The sequence below is a fragment of the Marmota marmota genome, unplaced genomic scaffold (assembly GCF_001458135.2).
Source record: "Marmota marmota marmota unplaced genomic scaffold, marMar, whole genome shotgun sequence".
NCBI lineage: Eukaryota > Metazoa > Chordata > Mammalia > Rodentia > Sciuridae > Marmota > Marmota marmota.
The window spans coordinates 41,909,458-41,930,455 of NW_025999853.1; the positions used below are offsets into that span (position 1 = coordinate 41,909,458).

Below are 20,998 nucleotides of genomic sequence, written 5' to 3' on the forward strand. Positions count from 1 at the left end.
CCCCCCGAAAGCATGTGTCTGTTCCCATCATCCTTAAGCACGTATAGAGGAAAAGTAATCTCAGTAGGGTTGTGGGTACCAAAGTCAGGTGCTTTGTGGCAAGAAGTAATTCTTTGGTTTTCTTTTTGTATGAAACTTCTGATTTGTATTCTTTCAAGTCCACCTAGTTTGATAGTTTTGCTTATTATTTAAAAAAAACAGGATTTGAAGAAGATATCCTGATTGTTTCCGAGGGGAAAATGGCCCCCTTTACGCATGATTTCAGAAAAGCACAACAGAGAATGCCAGCTATTCCTGTCAATATCCATTCCATGAATTTTACCTGGCAAGCTGCAGGGCAGGTAAGTTCTGGAAGTGTGGGAGAAAAAAAAATGCCCTTTAACATTTCTACTACCTGATGGTAAATAGGAATGATATTATAAAGTGTGTAATATGGTACATTTCATTTTAAAGAGTATTTTCTCATTTGGTCGCCAAAAAAGATGATTCGCATTTATTTAAATATTTTAAGTTGTCACATAAATTGGAGATTCTCAAAATAAAGGGACAAGCAATGCCCCCGAGCTTACTATTCTGATACCACACGTTGTCTTTAGACTACTAGAAATATAAAGACTTCAAATACTAACATCACTATGTCTCTCTGATCATTGTCATTAAAATTTAACATAATATATAAAACACTCATTTTTCCTTAGCATGTGCCGACCATTTGGACATTGTTTATACTTTACAGAAAAATTGAAGGTCTACATAAGTATTTTTGACACAGTGCATTTTAAAAAGCTGATGTGCTAAATGTTTTTCACTGGAATGTGAATGCTGTATATTTCTGGTAGGAGTTCATAGACTGAAAAGGTGTCAGTTACATAAGAATGTTATAAAACACTTCAGCCTATTGATTTTTAAAGTTACTATTTAAATACTTTCCTGTGGAAAAAAAACCTGCAGTCTATTTTTATGAAGCATTCTTTTTATTCCTTAGCACCTGAGTGTCTTTTGTACGTTACCTTTTATACATTTTTTCAGTATAATACAAATGGCCTTTTATTTTGGAAAGAAAGGGAGAATAAAAATGCTTATGGGAGTTTAATTTCTGTAGTACAATTGGAGAATATACTCTAGAGGACAAATGGCAAGTAATAAATTCTTTTGCTCATTAGTTGGTAAAATGTGCCTACTATGAAAATCATTGTAGTTATAATTAAAATCACATTTTAGGTCTTTTTATTCTAGAATTACTGGAGTGGCTATTTTCAAGAAGAATAGGATTAAAAGAACATTTTATAAAAAGTAACTATTTTAAATTGAAAACCCACTTTGGTTTCCTCTAATTGCCTGTTATAGTATGGGCATGATCATTTTAGCTGTCTTTTTTCCTTCAAGTTTGTCCTCTATTTTAAATAAATTTTTCTAAAATAGATCAAATCTAGACAGTTCAATGCTTTCATTGCTATGTGGTTAAAAAATAATAACGACGCTTTGGATCCACTGACATTCATAATAGGAAGATCATGTATTCTAGTACTCCATTGTGCAGATAAATTCACTGAGGCTTCTATTGTTCTACAGGGATAATGTTCCTTTTCTCCCTGAAATTCCCTCTTTAGAGATACTCTTTGGGCAATTAATTTTGTAATATTGTGAAATTAATAATAAATCAAGGAATGATCTTTCATTATCTTCTTTTTATCTGAATCTGTTTACTTATGGTTGACCACTTGACAGATGGGCTTAGTATTAATTCTATGTTTTAAAGAAAGACATTTTGACCTGTATCTTTATGGATCTTTCTCAACCATTAGAAGGTATCTTGAACTGCACCCCATTAGCTGAAGATGTTTGGTAACTACAGGAGAGGCAAACAATGCCAGGAGCTCTCTCCTGCCTTCCTTCTTTCCTTCCTTCCTTTCTTCTTATTCCTTTTGCATATGAGTTGGTCTTCTGAAGAATGGAATTGGAGGCAAAGGCTTCAATTCCATGTTCAGTTCCCCTATTGCTTTAGAGCAGTACATGCTAGCAAATATGGGCATATTGTTGAATATAAAATGGATTGGCTTATTAAACAGCCTCGGGAATATGTCTTTTGGAGGATTAGGGAAATAGTGAAACTGGCATAAAGATGAAGCTTCTATCATTCCCCCTCCTGCTTAGGTCCTGATCATCCAGATGCATTATCTAATTTGGCAGGACAGTGTTAGCACCTCAATTAAGTTACTGTGCTCTCTACATTCATTATGCTCTGGGATAGGTTACCTCAGGTAACTACCTGAAATCTGGTGTCTCTTTTCTTTATAGGTGTGTGGGGGGATGATCTACACAATGTCGAACAACAATATGTTTAAAATATTATTTAAATATGATTAATTTTACTCACTAAAGTTGTGTGATTCCAGAACTTTAAGTTTTCGAATGCAAGGACATTTTGAAGATGGGAAAAATAATAACTTCAATACCAATTAAGTAGTTTGAAAGGCATCTATGGCTAAAGCCAAACCACATCAAAACATTTACATGGAAAATGAAAAGTTCTTTCCATTACATAGTTACTTCATCCAAATAATATCAAACACTTAGGTGTTTCAGTAACACATAAACAAAACACATACCTGATTAATGAAATTTTAAACTTTATAGTTAAGTATTTTAGCGACATGAACAAAGTTAAAGCAACTTTAGGATGGAAGACCTAGTAGAGGCAGTAAAGTGTCACCTACTTCCTATAAATTATTAGTCTGGTAAACAAAAGTGTTCTTGGAGCTATATAAAATACATTGCATAGTCTACTTTAGACAGATGCGAATAAAAATTATAGTGAGGTTCCTTTCCCCACATCAAGTTGGTCCATTCTTTTAAAAGTTTGTGGGGTGTTTTTTTTTTTTTATTTTTGACAAAGTAAAGTAATTCTGACTCCTGTGTCTATGTTGTATTTCCCCTTGAAGTAGCCCTAAGCTGGGGGGTGTTTTGTTTTGTTTTTGGTATTTGAAGAGTTTGTCCATACTCATATGTTGCTGATGTTTTGATGTTTGTGTTAGCTTTTTTACAGGGCAAATCGAACTGAATGAAAAAAAGGCTTGACATGAATCCTTTGAATGGGAAATTTTACTTCCATAATTCATTCTCAGTAAATAGTCATAAACATGGTCCAGAAATGTTTCTTATCTTTATTTCTTTTTCTTTTTTTTAAATTTTTTTTTTAGTTGTAGTTGGACACAATACCTTTATTTTATTTATTTTTATGTGGTGCTGAGGATCAAACTCAGTGCCTCGCTAGTGCTAGGTGAATGCTCTACCTCTGAGCCACAACCCCAGCCCTCTTTCTTTTTACTTTTTAAAATATTTTTTAAGTTCTAGATGGACACAATACGTTTATTTATATATTTTTACATGGTGCTGAGGATTGAACCCAGTGCCTCACTTGTGTGAGGCAAGCACTCTACCAGGAGCCACAAACCCAGCCCCCTTATCTTTGACTAATTAAGAAGTCTGCAACATAGCATCTTCTGTATTATTCCATTATGAAATAGGTTGGTAGACACAGGGAAAAAACCCTCTGATCAACATCTGATCCTCCAAAGTGTAAACATGGATTACATCTGCATCTATTATGTTTTTGTTCTTCCACAATGAGCATGCATTGGTGTATAATATTTAAAAAATTACATTAAGATATGTAAAAATCATGTGTTTAAAATTGTATGATGTTCTAGATTATAAGTATTTCATCCATTTTTATTATCTGGCATCATTTTCCCACTACACCTTACTCAACAAAATGATAAAAACAGTTGGTTGCTGGGTGTAATCTATCTCTGGATATCGAATAACTCATTCACGTGCATCTGATTCTCACCAATTGTTTCTTCTTTCTTTCTTTCTTTTTTTTTTTGAGGTCTCCCAAAACTCTTTTTTATAATGCTTTCCTGCCTGAAATCATCCTACCTGATCCCTCTCTCTTTCCCTAAAATTTTTGTTTTCCTGGCCTCCATTTTATCTCCTATATAAAATACTCATTTTCTGGTATGCCTCTTTTCCAAGCTTTTAGTTGAGAGAAGATTTTCCACTGAAGAGGCCGCAGCTTAAAGGACTTTCAGTCATTAAGGGGAAATTCTCTTTATTATTGTATGTAACTTTTTAATAGTTAATATTTTTTGATGAGGCATACTTTTTTCCCCCTAAATTTGAGACAGGCAGGGGCCATGAGCAACCATTTTGGTTCTCTAAATTAGGTACTAATTAAACATTTTATTTGGAAAATAACACTTCCTAAACCCAATGGTTTTTGAGTAAAAATTTAATGAGAGGTTTTGTTAGAAAAATCTGAATTCTAACATTAGGACAACGCTACTGATTTCCATATGAACCAGTTTGGTGTAAGGCCAAAAGGTTTTATTTACATAGCTCTTATAAATATATCTTCATTTATAAAGATCATACAGACTTGATCTTAATAACTGTAATATGTTCTATTACCTGCAAAAAACATGCTAAGATACCGTGAATCTGGTACCAAGTTAACAAGGCATCTCTTTTGATGTTGCCCTTTTTTAACAGTGGTGATGGATTTATGCTGAGCCATCTGTACTGGTTTTCTAATCTCCTTGTGACCAAAGGCCTGGATTTCTGAGATGGATGGCAAAGGTTGGGGTGAAATTGGTAACTGTGGAATAGGAATTCTCTGGACAAAGATAACCAACAAATATTAACTTCAAATCCACCACTTGGATTACTAAGCAGGCTCTAGCCATCTGTACCACCAGGTTGAGATCTTAGAGTAAACTTTTGTCATGTATAGTGTATAGAATTCCTACAACCACTAGAAGTCAGTGGTGTAGCTTTGTTTTTATCGGTTTCAAGATGTTTAAAAATAAGACTTTAATGTGTTGCTATTGGCTATAGGAGAGGAAGAGGAAAATTTAGCTGCCTTGGCATTGAGTGTATTGTAGAAGAATTGACTTTATTGAATTAAACTGCAGTAATATGCTCCTTTGTTTTTCTGGATGACCATCAAAAGTAGAAAATATTAAATACATTGAAGATGCAGTGTAAAAAGTGAAACATTTTTCAACGTGTAAAGCTAATTATAAATTAATCCATGACCCTCACTAGCTCCCTTTCAATTAGAAAAAAATCTTGAATTACAGAAAACTGCCAGAAATTATAACAATAAAAAATAAAACATCAAGTATAAAGAACATTTGAGAACTTTGCCTGGATTGTGGTTCCTTTGTGAATAATAATAGTCAGTACCTCCCCAGTGTAGCAGGAAAATGAGAAAGTACCATTGACTAAAAAGGAAATTAAAAAACAGGCCATTTTTTTGACAACTGACTCACATTTTTTTTTTGCAATTTTTAAAAAACAGAATTGTTTTATTGACATGTTGTGTAATGTCAACTAGATAATCCAATCTCATCATCAAAATACCCCTACAGTCCCAGATAGCTTGTATTTTCAATATGGCGTTTGATATAATGGTCCCATTAAATTTTGGCTATAGTTTGTCATCTTTTACTTCCCATTGGACTGGTTGAGTTCAGGGGAACTGTATTTAAAATGTTCTTTCCTTCCTTTCTCCCTTGACACAAATCAAGAGTAACAATTCAGGGTGAATTTTAATTCAAGTACTTCCTCTCTATCTTCAAAGGAGCTGCCAAACACCCTTTCCAACCTGAAGTTGTGATAATACTGAGTTCTATTATTTAAAGCCCTGAATGGGTACTGTCCACATTTTTTTCCTAATGAAGATAACTTTTGTTTGTTTGGATAGTTATAGCCCAAGTGGTTTCATACCTTTGCCCTCTTGGGGTTTGCCATCATACCTCAATGTGGTTTCATACCACCAAATGAAGGACATACCTTGTTTCTGACCCCTGGTCATGGTTTCCGAGTGGGAATGTGAATATGTTTACATGCTGTGGGCATGATTTTTTAAAGGAGGGACTCATGTCAAAAGGACACCTTTAAACTTTTCATGTTTTGATTCTGCTCTACTGTGGTATTTTGCATTGTGGTGCTGTGGACATGCCACTAGGGATCAAAGAGTAATTCTGCAGAGAGCCCATTTCATTTAGCAAAGCAGGCATGTGCCAGCCATCTGTTCCATTTGCTGATAGAAAACAGCGGTTAGTTTCTCAAACTTTTGCCAGAAGAAAAAAAAAAAGGGCTTTATTGCTTAGAGGAGATGAGTTACAAGGCACCTTGCAAGCCACATCTGGTTCTATAGCAATTTACATGGCATAAATGTAAACTTTGTTATGTCTTCCTTCCATGGTGGTGTAAAAGTGTGTAAACAAACCCACTAGTATCCTCTCTGCTTATTCCTGACTTTAAATTACTCACACAAATAAAAGTCTTTAAAATTGTTGTGGTGAAGCAGAAAGGCATGATATCCAATAAGGCATTTTGTTTTGGAGTATACTCATTTAGTTTAACTGTCCTTGGTAAATAAAATGGACATTTTGAGGGAATAATTTGGGGGGGGATTAAGAGTTTAGTGAAAATGTCCTTCACTCTGTTGCTGGAGCTCTGGAGGAGGTTGTGAGATCAGGGCTTCTTTTGCTGTAATAATCCAGCCAACTGGCTATAGTTACATGGGAGTGACTTGGTTCCATTCCCATGGACCCTGGTAGATGGGAGAATCGTCTCCCATGCAGCGATTCTGACTCAAGTACTCCATCAACAAACATGGAGCAACACACAGAGCATACCAAAAGGAATAAACCCAGCGCTGCGCAGAGGATGCTCATAGCGTAGGAAACAAATACTCATCACACTCACCCAAATGAGGTTGGAAAGTGCAGGACTAACTGAGAGCACAAAGAAAGCCACTCTTTCTCCTCCTGAGGGAAGATGGGTGCCAGGGGTGCTTCACTGAGCTCTCTGAGCAGGTTATGTTCAAATTAATTCTGGAAGGATGAGTTAGATCAGCCAGGGAAGAAACTACCTCCCACAGAGAGGGCTCGGGATGTCCACATACATGGTCTAGGTGATGATGAAGGGCCTTGAATCTCAACTGACAGGAAATGGGAACCCAAGGAAGGGGAGGTCAGGGTCAAACCATGGAGGAAGGGTCTGGAGGCAGAGAAGTGGAAGTAGAAACAACTCAACAGGGGTTATTTCTTCTTTGCAATGAAGAGATTGGACTCACTCTCTTGCAGGCTTATCCTAGGGATGTGTTGAGTTGATCCTTGATTATGTGTTGGGCGGACAGTGGCTTCTCCACAGCCTTCATTTAGCTCTTTTTCTTACTAAGCTTTTGGAAGGGTTTATGATGATTTTCTTCCCTCCTCCCTCTCCTCCTCCTCCTTCTTCCTCTCTCTGTCTCTCTCTGATTAGAATATGACACTATAAAAAATAACTTTCTCTGAGTATGTAGAACAAAAAAAAATCATTCTAATTTTCTAATGAAGTCTAGAATTTGAATGTAACATAAAAGGGAGCTTAAAGAAGGAAAAACAGTATGATGGTTTTTTTAAAAAAAAAAACAACATTTACTTAACTTCTCTTTTCAATTCCCACACTACTTTTTGAAGTACTGAGGAAAGTATAATAGAAGTATACAAATTCAGCTTGACAGGTTCTCCTTCAGTTTAAAGAACGAGAAGTTGAACACTGGCCCTGGATTTATGTGAAATAAGCCTGCTTTTTTCAAGTATTTGATTTTCTTTTAAAATTTATTACTATTTAAAATCCTGAAGTCCCAGGACACTTACTGTTCTTCTATGTTTTTTTCAGCTAGGCACATGGATGTTTATCCTTCTGAGCTATACATTTATCTTCTTCTGGGATTTTATGGATAAATGTGATGAAAAAATCTTGGAAATTGTCAGGCATCCTTAAAATCCCATTCACCTGAATAAAATCTCACAGGGCAGCTGGTTGTTAAGGGCCTGGGATAAAGGGACACTTTAGTGGGTAAGTGTTTCAGCTGGCAACATGAGAATAGTCTTGCGTTGCCACTCTTGGCCAGAACTTAGATCTTGCCCTGGAATTAAAACATGATTAAGAACCATTCTTTGCCCTTAAGAAAATTAGCAGCTAATTGGAAAGACAGAAATATAAACAGATTATCTTAATAATTTGGGGGGGTGATATTATGGAAGCCCTGAGGTATTCCCAGGCTAGTGTGAGAACACAGGCAAGTACCTCCTGAGCTGAGTCTGACTGTTGAGCTAGCCAAGCAGCAATGGGGAGGACGGAATGGCCTTTAGGGAAAGGAAACAGCACAGAGACCAGACGTCTGATTGTCTGGGTAACTGGGGTTTGGTGTGTCTGAAGAGATGGTGCAGCATCAGAAGTGGAGAGGTAGGCAGCACAACTAGGTCCCAGAGGGTGCTGTCCACCATGCAACAGCCTGTGGGACTTGTTCCATTGATAATGGTAGGTCAGTCACTGAAAAGTGTAAAGTGGAGGATGGCAAAGTCAGAATTATGTCCTCAGATCATCCTTCTGGCAAGCAGAGGAGAGCTCAACTAAAAGGAGAGAAATCTGGGATCCCAGACGAAGAGGAGGGAAATAGGAGAAATTTTTAGGAGATAGAATCTGAAAGTCTTGGTGCTAGGAATAGGGAGTGACTCATTTCCTCTGCTTTGCCTCACTCACTCCGTGGCCCTGTTAGCCTTTTTTCTCCTCTACCTCGGCTGTACGTAAGGATAAGAAACTACTTGATTATCTTTGGTTTTGTCTGACTCTCCCATTCTATGTCAGCTCATGTGAGCAAGGACTCTGTCCTGTTCACCATATATCTCCATGTGCTGGACAGCTCCTGGCTCCCAGGAGGCAGTTGATAACTCTTGACTGAATGCATAAATAAACGGGGCAGGTCCCATTATTATTCCTGTTGGACAGATAAGGCAACTGAGGCACTGAGGAGTGAAGGCCACACTGCTGGTAAGTGGGGAAGCTCGGATCAAACCTAGGCAGTTGGGATCCAGAGCCCTCGTTCTAAGTGCTCCAGGAACACAGAGGGAAAAGCAGCTAATTTTGGCTGGAGCCTTAAAGGGAGGCTTCGCTTGGGAGTATCTGTGACATTAGAACTGGGACTTGAAGGATGTTCATGAATTGTTTAATCAGCTGAGATGGGAGGAAGGCATGAGAAGAAGGGCTGGCAGAGGCAGAGAGAGCAGTTGTGGAAGTGCTTTGTGGGAGAGGTCAGTGGTGTCTGGGGTAGAGGCTGGGCATGTGGAAGGGAAAACACTAGAAGCTGGACATGGGGGAGGTAAGGACTTGAGGGGCTGGATGTGTGGTGAAGTCCAGATGAAAAACCACTAGAGCTTGTGGAAAGGTCATTTAACCATTTGAGTGCCCATGCTTTATATGAAATATGGTTTGGGTTACTTCTAAATTTCTTCCAAATTCTAAAATACTACAATTCTAGCTCAAAAGAAAACATGTTAAATTATTGAACATTAATGATAATGTCTTCATATGAAATGTAAGATCTGTCTCTAGATTTAAAAAATCAAGACACAAAGATTTATTTCCCCAAAATGGTCTTGTTTGTTGCCAGACTTAAAAACATTTATACTATGTTAAAAATAATAATGTCCAATATTAACATAGAGCATACTCTGGGCCAGCCAGTCTTTGGAGCACTTCATAGCTCATCTCTCATCAAATGCTCACAACCTTGAGTTATAGTCAGGCAAACCAGGACATAAGAAAGTTAAGTGACTTGCACAAGACCACACAGCTAACAATACATTTACATACGTCTTTGTACTTCAGAGATCTTCCTCAGATCTGCTCTATAACTTTTGGGATATCTTCTCACTCGAAAAAAATTATAATTCTGAGAATATTTATCAATGCCTACTATGCCATCGTTCATGAAAAATACAAATTTTAATTGAAGTTAACTGCCTCCAGGAGGTTATCAGCTGGGGAAGAAGAATGCTTATTAAGCATCAATAAGGCTATCATAATAACTGTGATAAGTTCCCAAGGCCAACACAGACCAGGTTTTACATTGCACATGGGGATCTAGCCAAAGGATAGGTGGGAGCCAAAAGCCAACCCACATTTCACTTCTCTGGTCTTTATACCCTGGCACAGAGGGGCTGCTTTTACTTAATTTGTGAAGAGACTTCATATGGACTAGCTGTGGCTCTCACAAATGCCCTAAGGAAAGTGCTGTGAGAGCATAAAGCCAGAGGATTTTGCCATTGTTCAGGTACATTGCACTTGCTTGGATGCTACAGAAGATATTGGAGGTAACATCTGAGCTGTATCTCAAAATATACAGTATAGAGATACATTCTACCTCAGCAGAATGGGGCTGAGGTAAGCATTCTAGCTAGCTGTACCCAGTAACCCATAGGGAGGTTTGCAGAATGAGAGTCATTGGTGTCACTGGAGAATGACAATTATTGAAAATGGTTAGAGTTTATGGAACAGGAACTGAGGAATATGGACCTAAAAAGTAAGCTTAGGAAAGATGACAATAGCTTCAGTAAGCCATAGTTGAATTTGTCTCATAGACAGTGGGGAACCATTGAAAGTTTAAAAGAAAGTAAGAAGGTTGTGTGTGTATGAGGGCTAACTTCCGTGGCTGATGGAGGTGGATGATGAGATGCCTGACTGAGGACTAGAAGCCAATTAGGAAGTTATTTGAGGGACCACAAAAAGGTAAGATGGGCCTGAACTAAGGAATGCAATGGAGAGGGAGGAAGGGAGGGAGGACAATGCAATTGACAAGGCTTATTGGATATGGACATGGGTGTTCATGGCAATGAGGTAATTGAGAACAACGCAGATCAATGCATAGTGGTATCTTAACTGAGAAAGTAATTATAGGAGCAAGAGAAGAACTGTTTAGGGTTCACTGACAATGGGGCCCATTTGGGAATTGACACATTTTCTACCAGATGGCAGAGTCTGATAGGCAGTTTAAAAAAATTTGAGTCTAGACCTAAGACATGAATAGAAAAATATGGATTCTTGTCCTCCCTTCTTCCCTTCCTTCTTTTGACCTCAACCCAAATATTTATTAAGGTCTTATGTAATGCCGAAGTTTATCCGGAACACTAAAAAGACAAATGTAAATTGGATATAAAGCTTGCCCTCAAGGAGATTATTGCCCAAAGTGGAAACAGATATGACCCCCAAATAACCATGATACATGCATTATTTATAATTGCAATATGAACACGCTACTGTGAAAGTACTGAGGAAGGAGCTGTATTGGAAGAGGAGTGTGTACCTGATAGGGCTTTGATCAGGATGTACCCCAAGGCCCATAACAGTAAGAGATGCACAACTGGAATAACTTTTGCTCTGCTTAACTTCATGGCTTGTGTGTACTTGAGATAATTGAGCCTAATGAATACTGCCTTCCACTTGCCATCAGTTTTTTGGAGATGGGTATGACAAATGTCACTGCATCACAGAACAAATCAGCTCTCACACATGACACATCTAAAACCACTCTTGAGGAAACTAGTTTGTAAGAGTTGAAGATAGCTTTGAATAAACTTATACTGTAGGGCTTGGTAGGATGCTTTGGGCTTCCAAGTAGTATTTCAGTATCATTCATGGATGTACCACTGGGGGAATTCACATCTGAAGTAGAATCCATGTGGGATACCTCATACTTAAGGCAATCCCCAGATGGATCCCAATAGTCTTGCAGAATTATTCTGGTATTTGATTCTTGTGTACTTAGCGAAGCCATTTGATTTCTACTCTTTGAAGGTTTCATTAATATTCCTGTTTTCAGTTAGTACTTGATTAAGATTTGAGATTGTATTTATATTGCTGTCACTTACAGCACTAGCCAGCAGATGGCAATGTAAAAGTTACTTCAGGGAATTTTCCACCTTAATGTTTTTTGAAACTTCAGGTGCCATCTGTCTACCAGACCCATATGGGGTATTGTGCTCTTTATGTTACTCGTTTAAATAGACCATTAATATATTCAGTGGAAGATAAGTTTTCTGAAATCTGTGCCACCAATAACATTAGAACTCATGCCGTTTAAGAACTTGCTGTCAATAAAAGTGTGAATGATTTCATGACATATTGACTATATATTTCTTTCTTTTAAACAATTGCTCAAATTCATGTAAGAGTCAAATTTCGAGTTATCTTCCCACGTTCATTCAATAGATTCCTTGCCTTTTCTGGCTGTATATTTAAAAGATGCAGAATAGCAGGGTTTGAAGAGATTGCAGAGCTCATCCAACTCAATGACCCAGCCTTTCTCCAATGTATCCATGAATTGTGGTTTCTTTCACCCTGAATAATCATGTCCAGTGGCTAGAAACTTATTAAGGCAGGGTTTTAAATATATTTCATTGTGTTAACCATAGAGAGTTGCTCTTTGTAAGGAGGCACACTCCTGTCTTCCCAGTGTAACTTGAATATCTGTGTACTCTATTAGTCTATGGGCTTTCATTTGGAGAGTCCCACCTGCATTATCAAGATAGCTGCATTATTTCCTTCATTTGCTCATGGAGGACCTCTAGTTAATTTACTTCTGTTTATTTCCCAGCCAAGATTAGCTCATTTCGAGTTCTAAGAAAGGCTCCACAGAGGCTATCCTGGACAGAAATACCTTGACCTGTGCTGCTGCCACGCTGCCACAAGTAAGAAGGCTGCTTTTCAGGTCCAAGTGCAATCTGTCCTTGCTCCAGGAGCTGTAATCACCCAGAAGGCCACACTGGGCTGTATTCTCCACAGGTCATCTCAGGGTTTTATTGCAGCTTGGTATTCTGTGAAGAAATGGGGATGCTGCCCCTTTTCTCAGTCGGGCATTGAACTGTGTCCCTTGGTACCTTAAGACTCTGTTCCTGCAGCCCATGTTCATATAGATGTCAGGCCCCATCTTTAGGGCCAGGCCTTAGAATCATTCAGTTCCAGTGCCTCTTCCTTATTTTTACCCATCCCTGATTTTCCAGTCTACTGAATAAGGAACTCCCAATTAGCGGGTCCCCTCTATCCCATGCATGCCAGAGGATGCCACAGAAAACCAGAGATAGTGGAACCCCAAGTCCCAACTGAGACTCCCCTGGGATGCCTGCTCACATCTGGAATTCCTCCCTCAACCCGCTCTCTGTTGTCTGGACCAATGGTCATGTTTTAACCCTCCTGTCTGTGGAAACCAGACCATAGGCATTTGAGGACGGCTCTTGTCCCCTTCAAATTGTCTTTTCTATATACCAAACACCCCCAGATTCTTCAGCTACTTCATATTTATCAGCTTTGCAGGGTTTTTGTTTGTTTTTTCTTTTCTTTTTTTTTTTTTTGTACCAGGGATTAAACTCAGGGGTACTTAACCACTGAGCCACATCCTCAGCCCTTTTTTGTATTTTATTTAGAGACAGGTCTCATTCAGTTTTTAGCACCTTGCTTTTGCTGAGGCTGGCTTTGAACTCAGCAATCTTCCTGCCTCAGCCTCCCGAGCCACTGGGATTACAGGTGTGCGCCACAGCACCCGGATGCTTGGAGCTCTTCATCCTTGACTCCTAGATACTGATCAGAAGTATAAAATTCTCACAGGTGGAAGTTATTGGTACTTTATACTCCAATGGTAAAAGAGTTCATTGCTAGAGTTGGAGATTAAGTCAGAGAATTTTGAAATCATCTTTTAGTCTATACACCTTGTATGATAAATTAAACAAGAAGGGATGGAGCACAAGGAGAAGAAAAAAGAGGAGGAGAAGGAAGAGGAGAAAATAGAGGGAAATAGCTAACACATGTTTTCTCTTTGTCAGTCATTGTGCTGGTCACTTGTCTTCATTATCTAATTTAATTCTCACAACAATCTGATGAGATAAACACTACTAGTTTTCCCATTTTACAAAAATGGTGCTGGGCATGATGGTGCATGCCTGTAATCCCAGTGACTTCGGAGGCTGAGACAGGAGGATCACAATTTGAGGCCAGTCTCAGCAATTTAGCAAGGCCCTAAGCAACTTAGTGAGACCATGTCTCAAAAAAAAAATTAAAAGGGATGAGGATGTGGTTTAGCGTTTAAGCACTCCTGGATTCAATCCCTGGTACAAATAATAATTTTAAAAGATACCATTTTATAAAAATGGCAGCTGAGTCACAAAAAGATCAAGTGACTTGCCTGAGATCACACAACTAGGAGGGAATGAAACCAGGATTTACACTCGGGCAGTCTGACTCGAGAATCCAAGATAAAATTGCAACTTGAAATCTTCAAAATCAAGATTCTTCTGAGCTGTTATCTTTGTTAATTGCATGCATATGATGGATACCCTGCTATGTGTTGTGGAACATGATTTTGAATAGAGACCCTGACTAAGAAAAGTTATACTTTTAGAGGTGATTAAAGTATCATGGCTTCAGATTTTCTTGAAGTTGTCATTTTTAGTAGTTTGAAATGATCAAATTTCATGGAATTCAACCTAATAAGAATTGACATTTATTGAGTGTTTACTGTGAGCCAGCAGCTGTGCTAAGTAATTTACATGTATTATTTCATTTAATACTTGGACCAATTCTATGAGACAAAGTATTGCTTTTTTTTTTTTTATCTCATTCAACATATGAGAAGACCAAGGTTCAGACAGATTAAGTCTTAGGCACCTGCAGAGTTTGAGTTTGAACCCTGACAGTCAGTTGCCAAGGTTGTGTGTATATCATTTCACCTTTATGTTGTACAGGATAGGTCAACCTGCCATTTTTTTTAAAAAGCAGCTTTATTTATAGTACTCTAAAAGGCAAATATCACATCATCTAAGTCAAGCTCTAGTTGAGAAGCCGAAGAGAACAAATACAAACTCACTTGACTCCAGATTGACTGATGGTCTTTAATTCCCAAAGTTGGAGCATTCAACTTTCCGAATTTCCTGTATGCCTGCAGGCTTGAGTTTAAAAAATTATTGCTGAGTGCTCTGTGTTGTCCAGGGGTTCAGGATGCATTTCCTCATAACTGAGGGAGAGAGAGTAACTTGGTGCTTCTCTCCAGAATTGAGATAAGAGGGTCATTCTATCATTCTGTGAATAGTATTAGACACCTTTCATTTAGGTTGTGCATAATAGTTTAAAACATACTTCCATTTATATTATCTCGTTAAGTTCACTTAGTCTTCCTAATAACTGTCTTTAGCCATGCATTAATGAAACTTTAGATAGCTAAATGTGAGGAATAATTGGTAGTTAGTAACTTTTAGCCAAAAGTAAAAGACTTCAAACCTCAAATAATTGTGCATTTTCTATAATACACAAAAGATATACGTGTTTGTGGTTTTAGAACTGCTTTTGCCTTTCAATAAGAACAAATAAGAGTCCTTTTCAGCTGAAAATATAAGTGGATTTCCATTCCATTCCATAGCAAGCACAGAACTAATCATCCTTCATCTGTTTTTATACTTGATGTTTCAGATATTCTTTGCCATCAATTTCTTGAGAAACTCTCTATACCCAAGACTTTTCTAGAATGGGATTTACTTGATAGAAATTTGTCTCTGCAATATAAAGTGCTACAAGTTCAGAGAGAAGACTGAATCTCCCCTTCTTTTCTGGGACACAGGACCAGAACCAGGACAGGGCACGTGAGGGCACTCAGGTTGCCTATGTGGGTCTAGGGGATGAGTGTCTCTGTAAACTTACACCCTGCAGGCCCAGCTTGTTCTGTGTCCACTTGACTGAGCCATCAGATGTCTAGAAATTTGGTCAAACATTGTGGTGGGTATGTCTGTGAGTGTTTTTCTAGATGAGATAAACATTTAAATCAATAGTGTGGGTAAAGCAGATTTACCTGCCTAATTCAATCAGGTGATGGCCTTAATAGAACAAAAAAACTGACTGTTCTGTGAGTGGAGAAAACGCCTTCTGCTTGATTGCCTTCAGATGTCTTTTCTTCCTGAGTCTCTAATCAGCTGGCACTCAGTCTGGAACTATAGTATAGGCTCTTTGGGGACACCAGCCCACCAACTGTAGATCTTGGGATTTGTCAGTCACCATAATCATGTGGGCTAATTCCTTACCATCTATCTGTCTCTCTCAATATGTCTATAATTCTATCTATCTGTCTATCTAGAGATGTATCTCCTATTAGTTTGGTGTCTCTGGAGAACCCAGACCGTACACCAGAGGCTAAAGTCAGCAGCCCATGCTAAAACTTGATCAACTTGACCTCTTGGGGCCTCAGTTTCTTCAAGTACTAAAAAAGACACCATTAATTTACTTTTTACAGTGACAGCAAAATGCAGTTGCTTAATGTGTACAAAGTACTTGGAACATGGTAGACACTGGAAAAATAGGGTCTTTTCTTTCCTTTGTATTTATGAGCCATTAGTGTTAGGTGGGAGTCATAAGGCTAGAGAGAGATGGTCTGCCAGACCCCAAGCAGGGAGGATGCTGGCACAGTGCCCATATTCCATCATCAGCGAATGGCGGCCACTCTCTGAACTCAAGAGTGTCACACTGAGCTGGCCTCGGGAGATCTGGCTTCCAGCCCAACTCTCACACCAACTTGCTGGGACCTCAGACAAATATTGCCCTCTATTTCTCATCTGTAAAATAAGGAGGTTTCTTTCAGTTCTATCACGTCTGTGACTTGTTATTTGTCATTATCATTTCTGCATTGTTAGTAGCTTTGTGTTTTAATCCAAATCACAGTAAGAAAAGCAGTTTGTCCAATATGATTACTTGTAACAGAAATAAAATGAACTTGGAGCAGAATTAAATATTTTCAAAATACTGTTTTCCTGAATAATGTTACTAAAATCTACTGAACTCTAGGCAGTTTTTGCCTGGTTTTTCTGTTAGTTTGGTTCCAAGCCATTCAATTTGGTTAATATGGAACTTTAGGAGTTGAGGTAGACAGGACTGCTATGTTACTAATATTTGCCCTTTAAAATTATCCCCAAATGGTAACCACTTTCTAGATATTCAAAATGTTTAATACTGGTTTGGCTCTTTATAAAGAACTGAGAAAATAGTTCTGGGATTTGTCTCTGTTACAGGCTGAGATTTTTACATTGCTAGTTGTCTTTGTAGCAATTATAATTTGCAAAACCCATTACTCAGGAATATAAACTGGACTTCATTAGAGTATGCCATACTTAATTTCCTGGGTAGAACTATTTCTTTTTATGAATCCTAATAGCATTTTATTCGAGTTCATTACTTTTTTCCATCATAAACTAGTACACTTTCTAAAAACGTTTGGAAAATACAGAAGGAGAAAGAATGGAAGAGGAGAAGTCATATATAGTTAACAGACCTAAGACAATGTTAGCATGTTGGTGTTTTTCCACTGAGTAGTTTTTCTATTCAAACTTTTTTGTTTGTCATTTACTTAAGAACAGTTAGGACAGTTTCCCATGTTTTCTGAAACTTGATTTTTAATAATTACATAATATTCTATGATATAGGTCAACAGTCTCCTATTTAGATTTTTTTTTAAAGAGAGAGAGAGAGAATTTTTTTAATATTTATTTTTCAATTCTAGGCGGACACAACATCTTTGTTGGTATGTGGTGCTGAGGATCGAACCCGGGCCGCACGCATGCAGGGCGAGCGCGCTACCACTTGAGCCACATCCCCAGCCCCATATTTAGATTATTTCTAACATTTCACTACTATAAATAATGCCATGAAGAGCAACGTGATGTATAAATTTTTTTCCATATTAGGATTACTTCCTTAGGACTGAATCCCAGAAGTGGAATTTCTGAGTCAAAACTTTGGACCATTGTAGAGGCTTTTGGCACATCCATTATGATTGAATGGCTTGTAGTGGCTACTCGATACTTCCAGCACAATTATGCAAAAATGTCCTTTTTAATATTCTTTTGTGACTTAAAAACATGAAGTTTTGTAAGTGGTACTGGTGGCTGTTGATTTGTACCTGCATTTTTGTGGGAATTTCATACTGTAGGGGGCGGTGGGGGACCAGTACATGGTAAGTAAGTCTCCCTTTTCATATGGGACTGTGAAGGTCCTTCAAGGTAAGAGGCTTTGCATAGGGATATTAATTGTGAACACAGTATTCATCAGCTATATAGCGCATTAGACACTATACTTCTAGTCTACAAATACAAAACTAGTGGATAATTTTTTAAATTAGATGGGTCATTTCTTTTGAACACAGCAAGAAAGTACATTTTTCTACTAAGATTTAATGAATTGGAGTAAACATTTATGAACTTCTCTGTATGTTTCATATGTAGATACATTTATCCATAATATTTTGAAAAACAGCGATTACAATATTTATTTTGCATATTTACTCTTTAAAATTTTTTTATATATTAAGTAGGTTTACTCTGCCACAGGCAAGGGTGTTATTTCCTGTTTTCTTAGGGACAGAGCAATGTGGGATCAGCAGGTAGATCATCTTTAAAATTCAGAGTCATTGTCATTAGTGGCTAGAAGACAGCCCTTTAAAGAGGAAGAATGGGTATATGTTACATTTTGTCAAAATAAGGGAAATCTTAGCAAATAAATTCTTATGGGTATTTGTAAAAGAAGAGACAGGAGCTGGGTGTGTTGGTGCATGTCTGGTATCCCAGTGACTCTGAAGGCTGTGGCAGGAGGATCACAAGTTCAAGTCCAGCCTCAACAACTTTGTGAGACCCTGACTCAAAATAAATAAAAAAGGGCTGGGGATGTAGCTTAGTGGTAAAGTGCTTGCCTAGCATGCATAAGTCCCTGAGTTCAAGTCCCAGTACTACAAAAAGGGAGGGAGGGAAGGAAGGAAGGAAGGAAGGAAGGAAGGAAGGAAGGAAGGAAGGAGGCTGGAGATGTAGCTCAGTGGTAGACCTCTTAGTTCTCTTTCTGGGATCCCAAGAACCTCTCCCCCAAACACAGCCCCCTCAAAAAAAAAAAAAAAAAAAGAAAGAAAAGAAATATTAGTTTGCTAGTCAGAGCTTCCAGAGATATATATCTGAGTGAAAGAAAATAAATAAATAAATCTAGGAGTGCCTAAAATGGCCCACGCTGGGCATGATGGTGCATGCCTGTAATCCCAGTGACTCTGGAGCCTGAGGCAGGAGGATCGTGGGTTCAAAGCCAGCCTCAGCAACAGCAAGGCATTAAGCAACTCAGTGAGACCTTGTTTCTAAATAAAATACAAAATAGGGCTGGGGATGTGTCTCAGTGGTTCAGTGTCCATGAGTTCAATCCCCAGTATTCCCAACCCCCAAAACAAAAGCCCAAGAAAAAGGAGAGGAAGCCTAGTGGGTAGATATGAATTATTGTTTATAAACTGTTGGCCTCTGTACTGCAGAACATCTTCTGCAGCCCCTTCAAGCCAGGAGCCATCACACAGCTTCTTTGAGCAAAATCTGCAGTGAGCACACGGCACACAGGGAAAGAGACAGTTCTGGCGGAGGGTAACCATTCTCAGCCACCTCATTGGCTTGTTCTATGCAATTTCATAAATTGGTTATCAAAAAACATAAATTGGTTAAACAAAAATCGGTTATCTAGAAAACATCAGGAACTGGTAAAGGCAAAAGTGGGGATACTTGTGCACTGAATTTCCCTATGTTTCTGAGAAGATCACTCATTACTCATTATCTTAGGTCACTAATAGCACAGACTTTGAGAACTTACTACTGAGCTTATGGATTCTCTACATAGATATACATGCAGAAAGTACTATATTCTTTCCAAATGCTTCGGCTCTATGGTAAACCTTGGGAGAAATTGAGAAAGGCTGCCTTAGAATTATAAACTCTCAAAGAGAAGAAAGCATAAAGATTAGTTCGACCACCTCATTTTTTTCAGAGGAGAAAAGTAAAGGTCAAGCATGATGGCGGACTTCTTAAAACTTGAGAGAGAGAGAGAGAGAGAGAGAGAACTGGGAAAAGAGCCGTGTTTTCTGACAGGGAGAGCAGAGCTTTGTACTTTGTTTCTGTCTTGAACTTTAGGCTGTGAGAAGGCCCAACAACATTACCACATTATAATTCAGTCCTGTGACATATGGATGAAAAAAAAGTTGCCTGCAGTTTCTCTGTTGGTATGGACAAGAGGGAAGTCCTTTATTCTCTTTTTGTGTTACTTAGTCCAACACACTCACACACACACACACACACACACACACACACACTTTAATGTTCAATTTTGAAGCACTAGCTGGGTAGGCTGATACAGGCACCTTGATACCTATCACCCAATGTAGTGCTCAGAACATGGTAGGTATTTAACAAAGGCTGATGGAAATGGTTGGTAGGAAGGCAGTTGTGGTATCATGAAAGGTGTGCTGCCAAGTCCTGACTGTGTGGGCTTTGGAAATGTAACTCACCCTCCCTGGTTCTCAGCTCCCCCACATCATCTCCCAGAATTTGTCCAAGTGTCACGATCTGCCATTTTACCTCGAGGGCTTTGTGAATCCTCCCCTGTTTATAAAATTCTCTGCAATACCTTATCATGGAAATTACAACAGCATCAAAAGGAACGACAGATACAGAGTTTTCAGAGTTGAAAGGTGTTTAATAGACAATCTATATCTTTAAAAATAGCACTGTTCTCACATGACTGAAAAGTTGGCCTGACTCTGTGTAAACCTGTTTTTCAAAGCCTGTGTTCATAGATTGACTTTGTCTTTTATCCACTGCCTACGAAGAAAGACATTATGTTAGCACAGTGTGTACTAACCCCTATGTTTTTTTTTGTCTTTATCTTAATCTGTTTTGGAACTTTGGCTCTTGCTAGGTGATGAGTTCATCCCAGAATCCTCCAGTCCTAGAATTCCCTCCTCTTTTCCTTCCTTCTTCCATTTAGTGAACATGTTTTGTCTCCCATGATACTAGAACTATTATAACTTAAATTTCCTTTAAAAGTTACCCAAAGTGATATGGCACAACCAAAAACTGAGGAAGTAAACTAAAGACAGGAAAACGTGAGAGAAGACCAACATGATCCAAACAAAGGCTTACAGACTTTGCAAAGACTTTACAGACCTCTGCAAAGACTCTTGGGTGAGGACATAATTAGAAATAAATATGGAGAAAATATTTCATTTTTTTTAAAGAAAGTGATTTTGGAGGGATCAGGAAGAGGAATAGAATACATG

The 20,998-nt window shown here is 38.3% G+C and overlaps 1 protein-coding gene across 1 annotated transcript in view; it reads left to right on the forward strand.

Moving 5' to 3' along the window:
• The window catches only part of Wif1 (WNT inhibitory factor 1), a 66,142-nt gene that overhangs the window by 936 nt on the left and 44,208 nt on the right, over positions 1–20,998 (forward strand). The window contains exon 2 of the mRNA XM_015483053.2: positions 202–341. Within this exon, the coding sequence (XP_015338539.1) occupies positions 202–341 (140 nt within the window). The remainder of the gene's footprint in view (positions 1–201; positions 342–20,998) is intronic.